Genomic DNA, 16,844 nt, shown 5'->3' on the forward strand with positions numbered 1-16,844 from the left:
TAACATCTTGTTTGTACATTTTGTTTTGTACCGGGATGGGTCCATACCTCAACCTCATACCTTACAAAATAGGTGTGTCTATTAGAGGTCGACCGATTAAATCGGAATGGCCGATTGATTAGGGACGATTTCAAGTTTTCATAACAATCGGTAATCGGCATTTTTGGACACCGATCATGGCCGGTTACTTTGCACTCCACGAGGAGACTGCGTGGCAGGCTGACTACCTGTTATGCGAGTGCAGCAAGGAGCCAAGGTAAGGTGCTAGCTAGCATTAAACGTATCTTATAAAAAAACGATCAATCTTAACATAATCACTCGTTAACTACACATGGTTGATGATATTACTAGTTTATCTAGCTTGTCCTGCGTTTCATATAATCGATGCGGTGGCTGTTAATTTATCATTGAATCACAGCCTACTTCAACAAACGGGTGATTTAACAAGCGCATTCGCGAAAAAAGCACTGTCGTTGCACCAATGTGTACCTAACCATAAACATCAACCCCTTTCTTAAAATCAATACACAAGTATATATTTTTAAACCTGCATATTTAGTTAATATTGCCTGCTAACATGAATTTATTTTAACTAGGGAAATTGTGTCACTTCTCTTGCATTCTGTGCAACAGAGTCAGGGTATATGCAGCAGTTTGGGCCGCCTGGCTCGTTGCGAACTGTGTGAAGACAGCCAACGTCGCCAAACGGAGGATGATTTATCAAAAGCGCATTTGCGAAAAAAGCACAATCGTTGCACGAATGTACCTAACCATAAACATCAATGCCTTTCTTAAAATCAATACACAAAAGTATATTTTTTTAAACCTGCATATTTAGTTAAAATAAATTCATGTTAGCAGGCAATATTAAACTAGGGAAATTGTGTCACTTCTCTTGCGTTCATTGCATGCAGAGTCAGGGTATCTGCAACAGTTTGGGCCGCCTGGCTCGTTGCGAACTAATTTGCCCGAATATTACGTAATTATGACATAACATTGAAGGTTGTGCAATGTAACAGCAATATTTAGACTTATGGATGCCACCCGTTAGATAAAATACGGAACGGTTCGTATTTCACTGACAGAATAAATGTTTTGTTTTTGATTTGACCATATTAATGACCTAAGGCTCGTATTTGTGTGTTATATTATGATTAAGTCTATGATTTGATAGAGCAGTCTGACTGAGCGATGGTAGGCAGCAGCAGGCTCGTAAGCATTCATTCAAACAGCACTTTCTGCATTTGCCAGCAGCTCTTCGCAATGCTTCAAGCATTGCACTGTTTATGACTTCAAGCCTATCAACTCCCGAAACTAGGCTGGCAATAAAATGCAAATTAATTACTTAAAAATCATACAATGGGATTTTCTGGATTTTTGTTTTAGATTCCGTCTCTCACAGTTGAAGTGTACCTATGATAAAAATTACAGACCTCTACATGCTTTGTAAGTAGGAAAACCTGCAAAATCGTCAGTGTATCAAATACTTGTTCTCCCCACTGTATATAAAAATCGGAATCGGCGTTGAAAAATCATAATCCGTCGACCTCTGTCTATACAGTGCATTCAGACAGTAATCAGACCCCTTGACTTTTTCCACATTTTGTTAAGTTACAGCCGTCTAAAATGGATTAAATAGTTTTTTCCCCCTCAGCCTACACACAATACCCCATACAGATAATGCAAAAACAGGTTAAGAACTGTTTGAAAATTATTATTTTTTAAAAACACACAACTGAAATACATTTATATAAGTATTCAGACCCTTTATTCAGTACTTTGTTGAAACACCTTTGGCAGCGATTACAGCCTCGAGTCTTAGGGTATGACACTACAAGCTTGGCACACCTGTATTTGGGGCGTTTCTCCCATTCTTCTCTGCAGGTCCTCTCAAGCTCTGTCAGGTTGGATGAGGCGCGTCGCTGCACAGCTATTTTCAGGTCTCTCCGGAGATGTTTGATCCGGTTCAAGTACGGGATCTGGCTGGGCCACTCAAGGACATTCAATGACTTGTCCCGAAGCCACTCCCGTGTTGTCTTGGCTGTGTGCTTAGGGTCGTTGACCTGTTGGAAGGTGAACCTTCACCCCAGTCTGAGGTCCTGAGCGCTCTGGAGCAAGTTTTCATCAAGGATCTCTCTGTACTTTACTCCGTTCATCTTTCCTTTGAGCATGACTAGTCTCCCAGTCCCTGCCTCTGAAAAACATCCCCACAGCATGCATGCTTCACCTTAGGGATGGTGCCAGGTTTCCTCCAACAGTGATGCTTGGCATTCTGGCCAAAGATTTCCATCTTGGTTTCATCAGACCAGAGAATCTTGTTTCTCATAGTATGACAGTCGTTTAGGTGCCTTTTGGCAAACTCCAAGCGAGCTGTCGTGCATTTTACTGAAGAATGGCTTCTGTCAGACCCCTCTACAATAAAGGCCTGATTGGTGGAGCGCTGCAGAGATGGTTGTCCTTCTGGAAGGTTCTCCCATCTCCAAAGAGGAACTCTGTCAGAGTGACCATCTGGTTCTTGGTCACTTCAATGACCAAGGCCCTTCTTCCTCGATTGCTCAGTATGGCCGGGCAGCCAGGTCTAGGAAGAGTCTTGGTGGTTCCAAACTTATTCCATTTAGGAATGATGGAGGCCACTGTGTTCTTGGGGACCTTCAATGCTGCAGACATTTTTTGGTATCCTTCCCCGGATCTGCGCCTCAACATAATCCTGTCGAACTCATGGCTTGGTTTTTGCTCTGACATGCACTGTCAACTGTGGGGATTTATATAGACAGGTGTGCCTTTCCAAATAATTTCCAATCAATTGAATTAACCACAGGTGGACGTCAATCAAGTTGTAGAAACATCAAGGATGATCAATGGAAACAGTATGCACCTGAGCTCAATTTCAGAGGGTCTGAATACTTATTTAAATAAGTTCTGTTTTTGTTATATTTTCTCTTTGTCATTATGGGGTATTGTGTGTAGATTGATGAGGAACAAAATGTATTTAATCAATTTTAGAATAAGGCTGTAACGTAACAAAACATGGAAAAAGTGAAGGGGTCTGAATACTTTCCGAATGCACTGCAAGTGTATTTTCTTTTGGTCTATACCTGAGAGTGACGATAATGGCGGAGGGCTGAGCGCAGGCGGTGATGAGTGTGACGATGAATAGGAAGATGAGGAAGGGGATGAGTGTGCTGCAGGTGCGGTCACACTTCCCAGACACTGCGTAGCCGTTCTCATTCAGGTAGGTCTTGACGATGACCAGCTGCAGCTGGTTGCCCTGGCCGTTGGAGGAGGGGGTGATGACCTGTCTGCTCTGGACACACGCACAGTCCGAGTAGTTCCGGATCTGAGAAAAGGAGGGAGGGACACAAAGCATCACACTCAGCTCATCTTATTGTACTATGGATGTGAACTTCTAAGGAGCAACTGTGCGTACCATTAGGAGTGTGTTATTCAAGTACTAACAATGTGGGCTGTACAGTGTAAATAGATGCTTAACGAATGTTAGCTATAACTAGGGCCTAACAATATAGTTTTTCCTGGTCAAGTCACGATGGCCAAGAAGAACTCTTGGCCCTAGCTTTAATGCTCTCACACACATCACTCCGAATTTTGATCTGCCGATCGTTCAGCTCACTGTGTTTTAGGAACCACCCGCTGTGGACATCTTACTGACGACATTTTTCACACAATTCTACATGTAAAATCGGTGCGCACTCGGTTCGCAAATTACGTTCAGAGGTGCTAAGTACTCTCGGCCAGCAAACACTCTTGGTGAGTCTGAGCCCTTAGGGTTAGCTTTAGGTTGCAAAGTTCTGGTAAATTTCCCCAAATTCTCAGAAATCCTATTTGGAATATTTCTGGAATCTAGAGGGAATAAATAGGAAATCCGGGAAAACCTGTTATCATTACGTTATAATTTTGCAACCCTACGGTGGTGACTGAGGGACTCACTCCTTTGCTGTCGTTGCCCACACTGCTACAGCCTGCCAGGCAGGGGTTAAAGTATGTGATGCCATCAGAGCCACAGACCGGAGCGTACTCATGGATCTTACAGCCACAGTTCACGTTACACCCTCCAGTCAGGTTACGATGGGTCATAGTCAGAGTAGGACTGAGAAGAGAGAGGGAGAGAGATATATATTATTTAGAGAGACAGAGTATAGGGAAGGAGAGGGAGATGAAGGGGGAGAGTATAGGAAGAGAGAGAGAGAGAAAGCAAGAGGTGAAGTGAGAAAGAAAGAAGGGGAGAGAAAGGGAGAGGGATGAAGAGGCCTAAATACCCTTAGAGGAAAACAACCATCACAGCTTTATCCGAAGACTGATTAAAACATAATATTAAGTCAGAATATGTTTCCTTGCTGCTATTCAAAATCGGCACATTTACACTGATATTAGTTGCACCGAAACACATTTCCCAGAACAAGGGCAATTACAACAATTGAAGATATATCAGGGAGGGATGAACAAATCATAATTGGATCAGGGACAAATGGGTCCTGGTCAAAAGTAATGCACTAAATGGGAATAGGGTGCCATTTGGGATGCACATAAGAGAGGAGACAAGGCCCCAGGACTGCAGAACAGAGAGTTCCCTTCTAGATCGAGCCCCACCGATAAATCAGTTGACCAATATTAAAATCGTCTGATACTAGCCTTTCATTGAGATACGTGTATCGATCTTTATTCAACAGATAAAGCGCCGGTATTATATACATATAATAAACTAATCTGCAGTAAAAAAAAATCAATGTTAACTGTTTGCCTGAAGAGGGCGCTCTACCAGCTGCTCATTGAACATCATTCAGCTCTAGGTCACAATGTGAGAGGCATGGTGGTTTGACGATGAGCAGCGTGCCACAGCCAGCCTATTTGAGTAAGTAACTAATCAAAATGTATACGTCACCAAGCAAGCAGGCCTGTCCTCAGCACATTCTCACTTAGTTAATGTAAGCTAGCCAGCAAGGTAGTTAGCTTAGCTTGCTAGCTAGCAATATGTTCCAACACTGGACTTGCGCGAAAGTGAACACTCGTCCTTGATACAAAAAGAACACTGCAGTGGAAGTCCAGTAGCGGGTAGTAGGAGAGGATGGAACTAGATGAAACTGGGCCGACATTCTGCTAATTTTCGCAATCAGTGAAACAAATCTCAATACATTCCCCAGTTCCCAAAACTAGAATCTGTTACGAACATAATGCTTTACCAAAGTATATATATATTTTTTAAAGGCATTCCCTAACGGAAAAATGCAAATACACGCCACAACGCACCAATAGGATCTCGCTAGTTCATGCTTGACTTTGCCCACATCATTGCTTGTTCTGCCCTCTATGCCTAATTTTCTCCCACTAAACAACACAGATGAACTACAGTATCTTGGGTTAGTAATACATATCTATGCTGTTACTTTCTGGGCCCCATTATGTTATCTAGTGGGCTTATTTGGTTAGTTTTTCCTGAAATATACAATCTGCAAACAGCAAGACAGGTGGCGCGGATCTAAGAAGCTAATGTTTGCTAGCTAAATTAGAACGTGTGACTAAAACCAGTGCGACAAGCATTTGGCTTCATAAACGTTTTCAGTCATCAGCACATGCAATTTGAAGTTGAAATCTAGCCAATATATTTTGTATTGAATAACAGTGCAATGTACATGTGCTTTCTGTAAGACAAGCTTGTGCTTGTCATAACCACTGAGGTGTCATCAAGTGTTTGTTTACATGACCTTCGACTGTTGTAAACGCTGTAGTAAATCTACTCAAGACAAATGCTGACACCAGTGGTGACATTACGAATGGCATGCTACTGCATTTCAATGCTTATTTGTGAACGGTGCAGTTTCAGATTTACCTTGAGACAAAGTTTAATTCGTCAGCCAGATACCCCTTGTGGTGGTTTAGCACAAACACTTTTGCATACTTCTTATCCACTTCCATCGATATACACATCTTTACATGGTACCTAAGAAGGTAAACTAAACAAGGGTTGTATTTATAGAGGATATATAGTTGCTTCATGTTAAACCACAAATAAAATTTTCTTAAATAAATCTAAGAAATCATCATAATTTAGAGTATGTGTTAATCCTTTTGAGCACAATGTGTCAATTTGTTTTTTATTCCACCTCTAAAAAACGATATATCGGCAGATATCGGTAATCAGTGACTTTTGCCTTCCTAAAATCAGTAACGGACCCAAAAATCGCATATCGATCAGCCTCAAATTCTAGATAACAGTTTCATGCATCAAAGTTGTTCAGTCTGGTGACAGCCTTCTGCCTTTATCATGACCTTCACCACAAATTCACGCACACTGCTGAGTGTACAAACCAAAAACAATCCTCACATTGCTTAATTCTTTGATATTGGTTTTTGGAGGCTGGAATGTTTGCAGAGAAAGAATCAAAAGATTCAGAAAGGAATATTGAGTGAAAGAAAGAAAGGAAGGAGGGCGGTCTCCATCTTACCCGGTGGTGTATGGAATGTTGATGCCTCCCAGGTTGATGCTCTCACAGCCCACTATGAACAGAGTAGAGAAGCAGAGCAGAGAGACCCCACTACAGATCATGGCCAGCTTGGCTGACTCTCTGGCTCCCAGCTTCAGCTTCTTAATGATGTAGCCCCCCAGTACTATCCCCACCCCAGCACTGGGTACGATGATCACACCTGGGCCAGCACAAGAAAGATAGTCAATGGTGTTCTCTAGAACGGAAAGATTAGATCACGGCAATCTGTTTCACATTTACACGTATACAATTGTACAACAGAATTAACTCCGGCTTTCTGTTCACTTCCAAACACACCATCCAAAGTACACATGACACAGAGTAGATACTCCTTTCTAGGGGAGTGGTGAGGGAGCTTTAAGACACCCCCTCAAATAAAGGGGGCATCTGGAACATGGTCAAGTAGTGAGTAGTGAGTGTGAATCTCACCGTGGCCCCATTGATGTGGAGTAGTCTTAAAAGATACAGGCTGAGGTGTCCCAGACTGAGGTGCTTGTGAGGAATGGGAAGGCTCTGACTTCTAATTGATCTCTGTGGTGAAGCTGGAAGTCATTTAGATCCAACAGATCTGTGTTCCAAGCTATGCGCTTCAGAGTGCAACTCTAGTACAGGTGAACAGTTAAGTTGGATACAGTTACCCGTGTAGCTACTAGGGGCGCCTTTACCCGTGTAGCTACTAGGAACGCCTTTACCCGTGTAGCTACTAGGAACGCCTTTACCCGTGTAGCTACTAGGGGGCGCCTTTACCCGTGTAGCTACTAAGGGCGCCTTTACCCGTGTAGCTACTAGGAACGCCTTTACCCGTGTAGCTACTAGGGGCGCCTTTACCCGTGTAGCTACTAGGGAGCGCCTTTACCCGTGTAGCTACTAGGGAGCGCCTTTACCCGTGTAGCTACTAGGGAGCGCCTTTACCCGTGTAGCTACTAGGGGCGCCTTTACCCGTGTAGCTACTAGGGGCGCCTTTACCCGTGTAGCTAACAGGGGCGCCTTTACCCGTGTAGCTAACAGGGGCGCCTTTACCCGTGTAGCTAACAGGGGCGCCTTTACCCGTGTAGCTACTAGGGGTGCCTTTACCTGTGTAGATACTAGCGCTGGACGCTGGGATGCCGAACTGAGACTCTATGAACTTGGGTATGAAGGTGATGAAGGCGGTGACGATGGCGCTCTCTGCAGTGTAGGACAGGCTCACAAACAGGAAGGTGACATTACTCAGGATCCTCACTGCAGCCTTAGGCAGCTCTACACAGGGACAGGGAGGGAGAGAAAGAGAGTGAGTGAGAAAGTTTGAGAGACAGAAATATAAAGAGAGAACACCGCGCGTTAGCTAAATGAGCATCACAGACAGACTCAAAGGCTAAAGGTCCAATTATATTATGGAGTTATCCAAGGGCACATCTGCTCACCAGGAAGACAAAGGATTATGTATAATGTAATTCACTTCCTATTCAGATTACGCATCACCTTAATAGGAACTACATTTCAACTGCCCAGATTAGTATGAAACCCCATACAGTAGTAGCTTAATGAAGTGGACTTTATTAGAACTTAAGTGGCAATGAGCTGTGATTGTGTAATAAAAATGTTTTTGTGTGTGACAGCAGTGCAGCTCTAGCTGTATATAGCAGTCTGTGGCAGCAACAAACCATGCCGAGCGCTGATAGACTATCATCAGTAATAGTATGAGAGGCAAGAGTCATTAAGATAACCCTCCTTTTAATAATAGCCTCAGTGAGCGCCCCAAATTGCACCCTACCCTAGCTATATATAGTGCACTTCATTTGACAAGGGCACATAGGGCTGTTCAATTCTGGTCCTGGATGGCTGAAACACTTTGTTTCTACCTGGTAGTTAATTGCACTCACCTGGTGTCCCAGGTCTGAATTAGTCCCTGATTAGAAGGAGAGGATGAAAACAAAGTGTTTCAGCCCTCCAGGACCAGGATTGAACAGCCCTGACGCAGAGAATTGGGTGCCATTTGGAACGCATCTGCTTTCTGTATAGCATACCTTTGATGTCTTTCCCAAAGCCCATGGACGATGTAACTGTCTGGCTCTTGCTGTTGGTCTTCTCCTTGGTGATCTCATCATCACTGGACACGTTGTCCAGGCTGATCTTTTTCCTCTTCTTCTTGTTGTTTCTGGGAGGCAGCTTCTTGGGGAAGGTGAACATGGGGAAGATGACCAGCAGCATGGCGACAGAACAGAGCAGGAATCCGCTCCACCTGAGAGCAGGGAGGGTTTAGCTTAGGCCCTATTAGTTACAAAACTAAATTTATGTTCAGTGTAATGTACAGTATTTATTATGTATACAACTACTGTGTGTCTAAGACAATCTATCCTATTATCTGCATTGAGTTCAATAGCACATTCCCACAACATACAAGCCCCACATTAAACACACCATGGAACACGACAATAGTAATATGCATTTCAAAGTCCAACACCATTTGACAAGCTAACATGTACATTTCTAATATATCCAATCATATTTACATATTAGGCCTTGGCAACCAAACATGAAATTGGCTAATATCTTTATTTAATCTCATAATTTAACATATTCAGTGAAAAGTATGGAACATTACCAGTTGCCAATAAAGCGAGGGTCGCTCTGATCTATGTTGACCACAGTCTTGGGGTCGACGTAGAAGCCGATGAGAACTCCTCCTAGCAGGTACCCAGCAGCCGGACCCAGGGCTCCCATCACATACATGACAGCTGCAGAGAGAGACAGGCGTGAGGCATCAGGACAAATGGATATGTAACTTAATGGGTTAGAAGAGTATGGATGCTAAGAGAATGGATCAACAGAATGGAGAATCAAGACCATGGGTGCTTCCAATGGCACCATAGTCCCGATATAGTTCACTCCTCTTGTCCAGAGCCCTATGATCAAAGGTAGTGAACTATAAGGAATAAGGTGCAATTTTGGGTGTAAGCCTATGTTCTACCCCTGAGGCATCTAAGGGTATTTTCACATATAGTCCTCTTTAAAATAACTGATCTCGGTGAACTCTGGGGGGGGGGGGGCTAAATAACACAGTTATCTTTGTATTCAAAACTGCCGTTGCCTTTGAATGAGGACTCAACTCATATTTTTGTGGACAGAGTCCATTTTTGTGGACAGAAATGTAAATACTCTTTGTATTTACATTTCTAAACATAGCAAGGAACCAAGATATTTTTCCAACATGCAGGTTTTTACAAAGTGCAGGACAAGCCATTCAATCAGAATGTGTTACTGGACAGCTAGATATACCTACTTACATTTTGGAAGCTAATAAAATGAGACATAATTGTAATCAGAATATACAGTCGTGGCCAAAGGTTTTTCACAAAGTCTGCTGCATCAGTTTGTATGATGGCAATTTGCATATACTCCAGAATGTTATGAAGAGAGATCAGATGAATTGCAATTAATTGCAAAGTCCCTCTTTGCCATGCAAATGAACTGAATCCCCCAAAAACATTTCCACTGCATTTCAGCCCTGCCACAAAATGACCAGCTGACATCATGTCAGTGATTCTCTCGTTAACACAGGTGTGAGTGTTGACGAGGACAAGGCTGGAGATCACTCTGTCATGCTGATTGAGTTCGAATAACAGACTGGAATCTTCAAAAGGAGGGTGGTGCTTGGAATCATTGTTCTTCCTCTGTCAATCATGGTTACCTACAAGGAAACACGTGCCATCATCATCATCGCTTTGCACAAAAAGGGTTTCACAGGCAAGGATATTGCTGCCAGTAAGATTGCACCTAAATCAACCATTTATCGGATCATCGAGAACTTCAAGGAGAGCGGTTCAATTGTTGTGAAGGTTTCAGGGCGCCCAAGAAAGTCCAGCAAGCGCCAGGACCGTCTCCTAAAGTTGATTCAGCTGCGGGATCGGGGCACCACCAGTACAGAGCTTGCTCAGGAATGGCAGCAAGCAGGTGTGAGTGCAACTGCACGCACAGTGAGGGGAAGACTTTTGGAAGATGGCCTGGTGTCAAGGGCAGCAAATAAGCCACTTCTCTCCAGGAAAAACATCAGGGACAGACTGATATTCTGCAAAAGGTACAGGGATTGGACTGCTGAGGACTGGGGTAAAGTCATTATCTCTGATGAATCCCCTTTCCGATTGTTTGGGGCATCCGGAAAAAAGCTTGTCCGGAGAAGACAAGGTGAGCGCTACCATCAGTCCTGTGTCATGCCAACAGTAAAGCATCCTGAGACCATTCATGTGTGGGGTTCCTTCTCAGCAAAGGGAGTGGGCTCACTCACAATTTTGCCTAAGAACACAGCCATGAATAAAGAATGGTACCAACACATCCTCCGAGAGCAACAATTCCTTTTCCAGCATGATGGAGCACCTTGCCATAAGGCAAAAGTGATAAAGAAGTGGCTTGGGGAACAAAACATTGATATTTTGGGTCCATGGCCAGGAACCTCCCCAGACCTTAATCCCATTGAGAACTTGAGTCAATCCTCAAGAGGCGGGTGGACAAACAAAAACCCACAAATTCTGACAAACTCCAAGCGTTGATTATGCAAGAATGGGCTGCCATCAGTCAGGACGTGGCCCAGAAGTTAATTGACAGCATGCTAGGGTGGATTGCAGAGGTCTTGAAAAAGAAGGGTCAACACTGCAGGGCGGGTGGGTTGAACAAAGAAAGCAATACTTTTAAAAAATCCAGAAATGTATCATTCTTGTGGAATTTATATCTATAGGCTACATTGAGGTTTTTCTTTCATTATTTGAGTCTATCTGTGATAGTACATAAGCCTGCTTTAGGGCCTAACTGTTCGCGCGCCAAATAGCCTACACGCCAATCACCAAATGCTTTTGAGAACGGGCAGAACAAGTCAACTTCGATCCACACAAACTTCGATCCGCAAAATGGGCAATGCCAGAGTGTAATTCAATAAGAGATTGGCTGCAAAATTGAGAGTTGAAAATAAAGAGAATGGAGGGCCAGAAAAGTAATGTTTGGGAAATATTTGGTGAAGTGGTAAAAGCGAATGATAGCAGTGCCGGTCGGTTATGTTGTGTGTGATGATGGTTAGGGGCACTATTCGAGAGTCACAAGAAGGTGACTTCAAATATGGCACGTCAAGGCAACTGCAGTCTACTGTTCAGATGGGTTAAATGTAATAGCCTGACTGAAATCTGGACACTGACTAGGTCTATAACCTCTTACACAACCTAATATAATATGAACTTCTGCAGATTTAAGCATTTCTTGCAGTAAAATTATACACCAAGTGGACATTTTTACTTAGAAAAAGGAGATGAGAAATATGATTCAGAGAATGAATGCACGGTCTGTAAAGATGCTATCTTTATCAGCGTCAAAAGTTGATAGTATGTCAACCACAAAGTTAAAAGAAACCACAAAGTTAAAAGAAGTCCTGCAATCCCTGAAAAAATATTTCATGTCTTCACACCCCAGACTTAGCCTAATACTTGATGGAATCACCTTTTGTATTCATTACGGCTATGAATCATATTCTACTAACTTTGCACAACTCTTAGGGCAACATTTATCCATTGTTTTTGTCAAAATTGCTCAAGCTCAGTGAATTTGTTTTACTGAGTTTCCAATCATTGATGGACAGCAATATTCAAACCCACACAAGAACACTCAACACTTTTTGGAAAATCCATTCTGCTGATAGCATTGAAAATAATGTAATTGTCCCGCAAAAAATACATCTCTATCCCAGGGTTAACTTTTCAGAAGACCGAAGGCAGCAAAATGTGACAACTGCAAGGGATGTATAGACATTCATTAGGCACTGTACATGAAGCCATTGTGATTTTCAATTGCACTTTGTAGGCCTAGGCTGACATTTGTTCATGGTACTTGACGATGTATGAAGCATGCATGTCTAACAGTAGGACTATAGCAGGGATCATCAACTAGATACAACCCCGAGCCAATTTCTTTCTTGAGCGGATGGTCAGGGGGCCAGAACATAATTACAAACAATTTGTAGACTGCAAATAGCATAAAAAGATATGACTAAAACTTAATAATTTCAAACCTTGCTTATAGTATATGTGATCGTATACAAATGTATCTCCCTTCATGCGCGGGAATACTTTGGAACAGATTTCCAAAATTAAAATCACTTGGAGCTGATTTGATGGTGTTTTTACAGTCTTATGTCCAACAAATAATAAATAAATAAATCACCCGCTGACCACATTCAGCCCGTGGGCCGTCAGTTGGGGTCCCTGGCCTATAGCTTTATTGCATAGGTGCTGGGTCGGATGACTTCACACATGTGCAAACCACTGCCACCTCTCTGAGTGTGGGAGGGAGGAGCTGGTGTAACACAGCTGTAACACAGCTGGTGTAATCAGACTAAGTGCTTTCACACCTCAGTTAGCCTTGTAAACCCTGGAGCATTATGCTCTGGTTTCTATGGAAATAAGGGGGAGGGTAGAGGCTACAGTTCCTTCAAGAAGTATTTACACCCCTTTTTCCATATTTTGTTGTGTTCCTGCCCAAATTAAAAATTGAGATGTCACTTGTCTACACACAATACCCAATAATGTCAAAGTGGAATTATGTTTTTAGAAATTGTATTAATTAAAAGCTGAAATTAATATTCAACCCCTTTATGTCAAGCCTAAATAAGTTCAGGAGTAAAAATGTGCTTAACAAGTTACATAATATGTTGCATGAACTCACTGTGTGCAATGTGTTTTTAACATGATTTCTGAATAACTCTGTCATCTCTGTACCCCACACATACAATTATCTGTAAGGTCCCTCAGTCGAGCAGTGAATTTTAAACAGATTCAACCACAAAGACCAGGGATGTTTTCCAATGCCTTGCAAAGGTTACCTATTGATAGAGTAATTTAAAAAACAGACATTGAATATCCCTTTGAGCATGGTGAAGTTATTAATTACACTTTGGATGGTGTATCAATACACCCAGTCGCTACAAAAGATGCAGGTGTCCTTCCTAACTCTTTTGCCGGCGATGAAGGAAACTGCTCAGAGATTTCACCATGAAACCAATCAATGGTGACTTTAACAGTTTAATGGCTGTGATAGGAGAAAGTGAGGATGGATAAACATTGTAGCTACTCCACAATACTAACCTAAATGACAGTGAAAAGGACGCTTGTACAGAATTTTTTAAAATATTCCAAAACATGCATCCTGTTTGCAATAAGGCACTAAAACTGCAAAAAATGTGGAAAAGAAATTTCCTTTGTCCTTAATACAACGCTTTATGTTTGGGGCAAAGCCAACACAACACATCACTGAGTACCACTCTTCATATTTTCAAGCATGGTGGTGGCTGCATCATGTTATGGGTATGCTTGTCATCGGCAAGGACTAGGGAGTTGTTTAGGATGACACGGAATAGAGCTAAGCACAGTCAAAATCCTAGAGAAAAACCTGGTTCAGTCTGCATTCCAACAGACACTTCGAGACAAATTCACCTTTCAGCAGGACAATAACCTAAAACACAAGGCCAAATCTACACTGGAGTTGCTTACCAAGATGACATTGAATGTTCCTGAGTGGCTAAGTTAGATTTTTAAGACTATAAGTCAAAACTATATGGCAAGACTTAAATGGCTGTCTAGCAATGATCAACAAACAACTTGACATAGTTTGAATAATTATTTAAAGAATAATGTGCAGATATTGTGCAATCCAGGTGTGCGAAGCTCATAAGCAATTTACCCAGAAAGACTCACTGCTGAAATCTCCGCCAAGGGGGATTTTAACATGTATTGACTCAAGGGTCTGAATATTTATGTAGTCAAGATATATTAGCTCCAGCTGTCAAGTTYGTTGTTGATCATTGCTAGACATCCATTTTCAAGTCTTGCCATAGCTTATTAAGCCGTTATTTAAAAAATAAATTAAACTACAACCTCAGTAACAGAGTTGTGTGTAGATTGTTGACAAATTTACAATTAAATCAAGGATTGTGAATACTTTCTGAAGGCACTGTAGGCCTATACTTTGACTTTTGAGGTTTGTTCAAGATGAGTCCTCCTGGCAGGCTGTGATGTAAAACCATACGTGGGTCATACAGGCAGTTCTCTATCAGTTGGTGTGATGGGCTGGCCTTTTCTGTGGGAAAGATAGCAGGTTGGTTGGAAAGTTGTAAGAAGACGGTGCTGTGTCAGCAGGTTGCCATGACGACGAAGTTATCCCACATTTAGTTGTGCCTGTCCCTGCTGCCTGTGTCTCCCTCTCTCCAGCAAGGTCACATGGTCCAGCTGCCAGGTTGAGGTTCGCATCACTTTCCTGTAACGTACGGCCCTGGCCCATTTCTCCTGCATCAATCTCCTTTGAGTACAGGACAGTAACACACCTAATTTCACTCATCTGAGCTCATGTACTCAAGGCTGTAGAGACATAGAACATATCTTCGCTGCCTGATGAAAACCTTGTAACGCCATATTTGCCCAATTTTTTATTTATTTATTTATGTATTGAAAGCAGTAACTTCCCCCAATGTAATCTGAACAGTTCATGACTCTAGGACCAAGGACATGTATTCAAAATAGCTTCTGAATTGTCATAATTGTATTTTGGTTAATGGGAAAATGTCAGTATTTTCTGTTTCGGAGAGGAGGTTTTCATCTGACTGTTACAACATGTAATTAGGCAATACCATAAATATGAAAGGTGCAAAGCCCATTAATGGTAATTATGACAAGCTAGTTCACCAGTCTGTTCCCCATTGAAAATAAATTGGCCACACTCAGTACATTACAACCAGTTCAAAACCCGTACATGTCTCTGACTCTCCCCTGGTCTCGGTGACGGACAGATGAGCAGTTGGTGAACGGGGTCGCTTGCCATCGCCTTGCGCTCTGTTGAACTGTATTGCTCCACACCCACACACACGCCCAGCTGCAGACTGCCTGGTGGGTGCTGTGAATCTGTGAATCTCCATTGTCCCTAGTCTAGCAGGTCAATGGAAACGGGCGGATAGTGTGGCTGTAGCAGAGAGAYCCTAGCGTTCTGTTCATACTCCCGGTATGTGCTGGCCATCCGATCCACATGCTGAGTAGTCAACAGCATGTCCCTCACAGAAAGACAGTCATACCTTTTCATAATATTGATCTTTTATTAAAGAACATTCTTGGTGAATTTGTGGATTGATACGAAAGCTGAATTTGATTTTAAATTGTTGATAGGTTGTAGCTGATAGCTCCCTGTAAACACACTGTTTTGGTTGGAAACAGTAGGAAATCTTTGAGGCTTTTTAGATTTATTTTTTCATTTTGACCTCAACAAAGCAGCCTACTGAAACCGGACGGACTTTGATGGCTAATGCACTCGAAGAACTACAGTACCTTTTGAAAGTCTGCACACCTCTTGCACAGTTTTCACATTATTATAATTTTTTCTACCAATGTACATAAGTTACTCCACATTTACAAAGTGAAAAACATGATCAAAGTGGCTTMGGTGGTGGGAGTGGCAATTTGCGCGGTCGGCTCGGCAACATTTTAGAGAACATTTTAGAGGCCCCCCCATCTTGACGGTGTAGAGATGTTTGCATTTTTAAGCTAATATCCTGCAATTCTACACAGTTTGCTATTCAGCCGAGATTTTTTTTTGCACTTTTAAAGCTGATTTCCTGCGGTTCTACATATTCTGGCATGGAGCTGAGAGAAATGTTCTGTTTTAAAGCTAAATTCCTGCAATTCTTTGCATTTTGCCATGGCTAATGCTGTGTTTTAGTTTTTTGCTCAAACATAATAACAAACACTTAAATTCATTGTTTTAGGAATTTTCAATTCTCATTGGACTGTCTAGATTTTATTTTGGTGATTTGTTAGTTCTCAAATAGTATATATAGGCACATTATCTTTCCTACATACTCCATGTCTGGGTTTAGCTGTTTAAGTTAAGTGTTTTTCAATCCCGAAAATGTATTTTTTTCTTTCACTGTTTGGATTTAGGCATCCTGAAAAACCACTTAGGTAACCTGCCCAAGGATTTAAATGGGAGAAAAATCCATGCACTCCAAATTACCTGCCTGTAGGACAAAGTGAAAAGAACTTAAGCCTGTGTTAAAAAAAAATCCACTCCAAATCCACTGCAACAAGGCTGTTAAGTAATACTGCAGGACATGGCAAAGAAATTAACTTTTTGGCCTAAATGTAAAAACCGACAAGCTTGGGCTACATCCAATACCACACAACACAATGAAACCCGGTGTATTGTTGTGGGTACTGTATGCTCGTCACCAGCAGGGATTGGGGATTTTGTCAGGGGTCAAAATAAATATGAAAGGAGCAAAGCCCAGGTACAAAGTTTGAAAACGTGCCTCAGTCATCTGAATACCTAAACCTGGAATATACACTGCTC

At 42.1% G+C, this 16,844-nt stretch overlaps 1 protein-coding gene across 4 annotated transcripts in view; it reads right to left on the reverse strand.

Annotated features, from left to right (window-relative positions):
* Positions 1 to 16,844, reverse strand: part of LOC111979455 (solute carrier organic anion transporter family member 5A1) — a 32,275-nt gene that overhangs the window by 4,934 nt on the left and 10,497 nt on the right. For all 4 annotated transcript variants that reach the window (XM_024010007.3, XM_024010006.3, XM_024010008.3 and 1 more), the window contains 6 exons: positions 9,082 to 9,214; positions 8,504 to 8,718; positions 7,572 to 7,736; positions 6,459 to 6,657; positions 3,946 to 4,105; positions 3,096 to 3,337 (listed from right to left, as the gene is read on the reverse strand). In XM_024010007.3, coding sequence (XP_023865775.1) covers positions 3,096 to 3,337; positions 3,946 to 4,105; positions 6,459 to 6,657; positions 7,572 to 7,736; positions 8,504 to 8,718; positions 9,082 to 9,214 — 1,114 coding nt within the window. The remainder of the gene's footprint in view (positions 1 to 3,095; positions 3,338 to 3,945; positions 4,106 to 6,458; positions 6,658 to 7,571; positions 7,737 to 8,503; positions 8,719 to 9,081; positions 9,215 to 16,844) is intronic.

The sequence above is a fragment of the Salvelinus sp. IW2-2015 genome, linkage group LG19 (genome assembly GCF_002910315.2).
Source record: "Salvelinus sp. IW2-2015 linkage group LG19, ASM291031v2, whole genome shotgun sequence".
In the NCBI taxonomy this organism is placed as follows: Eukaryota; Metazoa; Chordata; class Actinopteri; order Salmoniformes; family Salmonidae; genus Salvelinus; species Salvelinus sp. IW2-2015.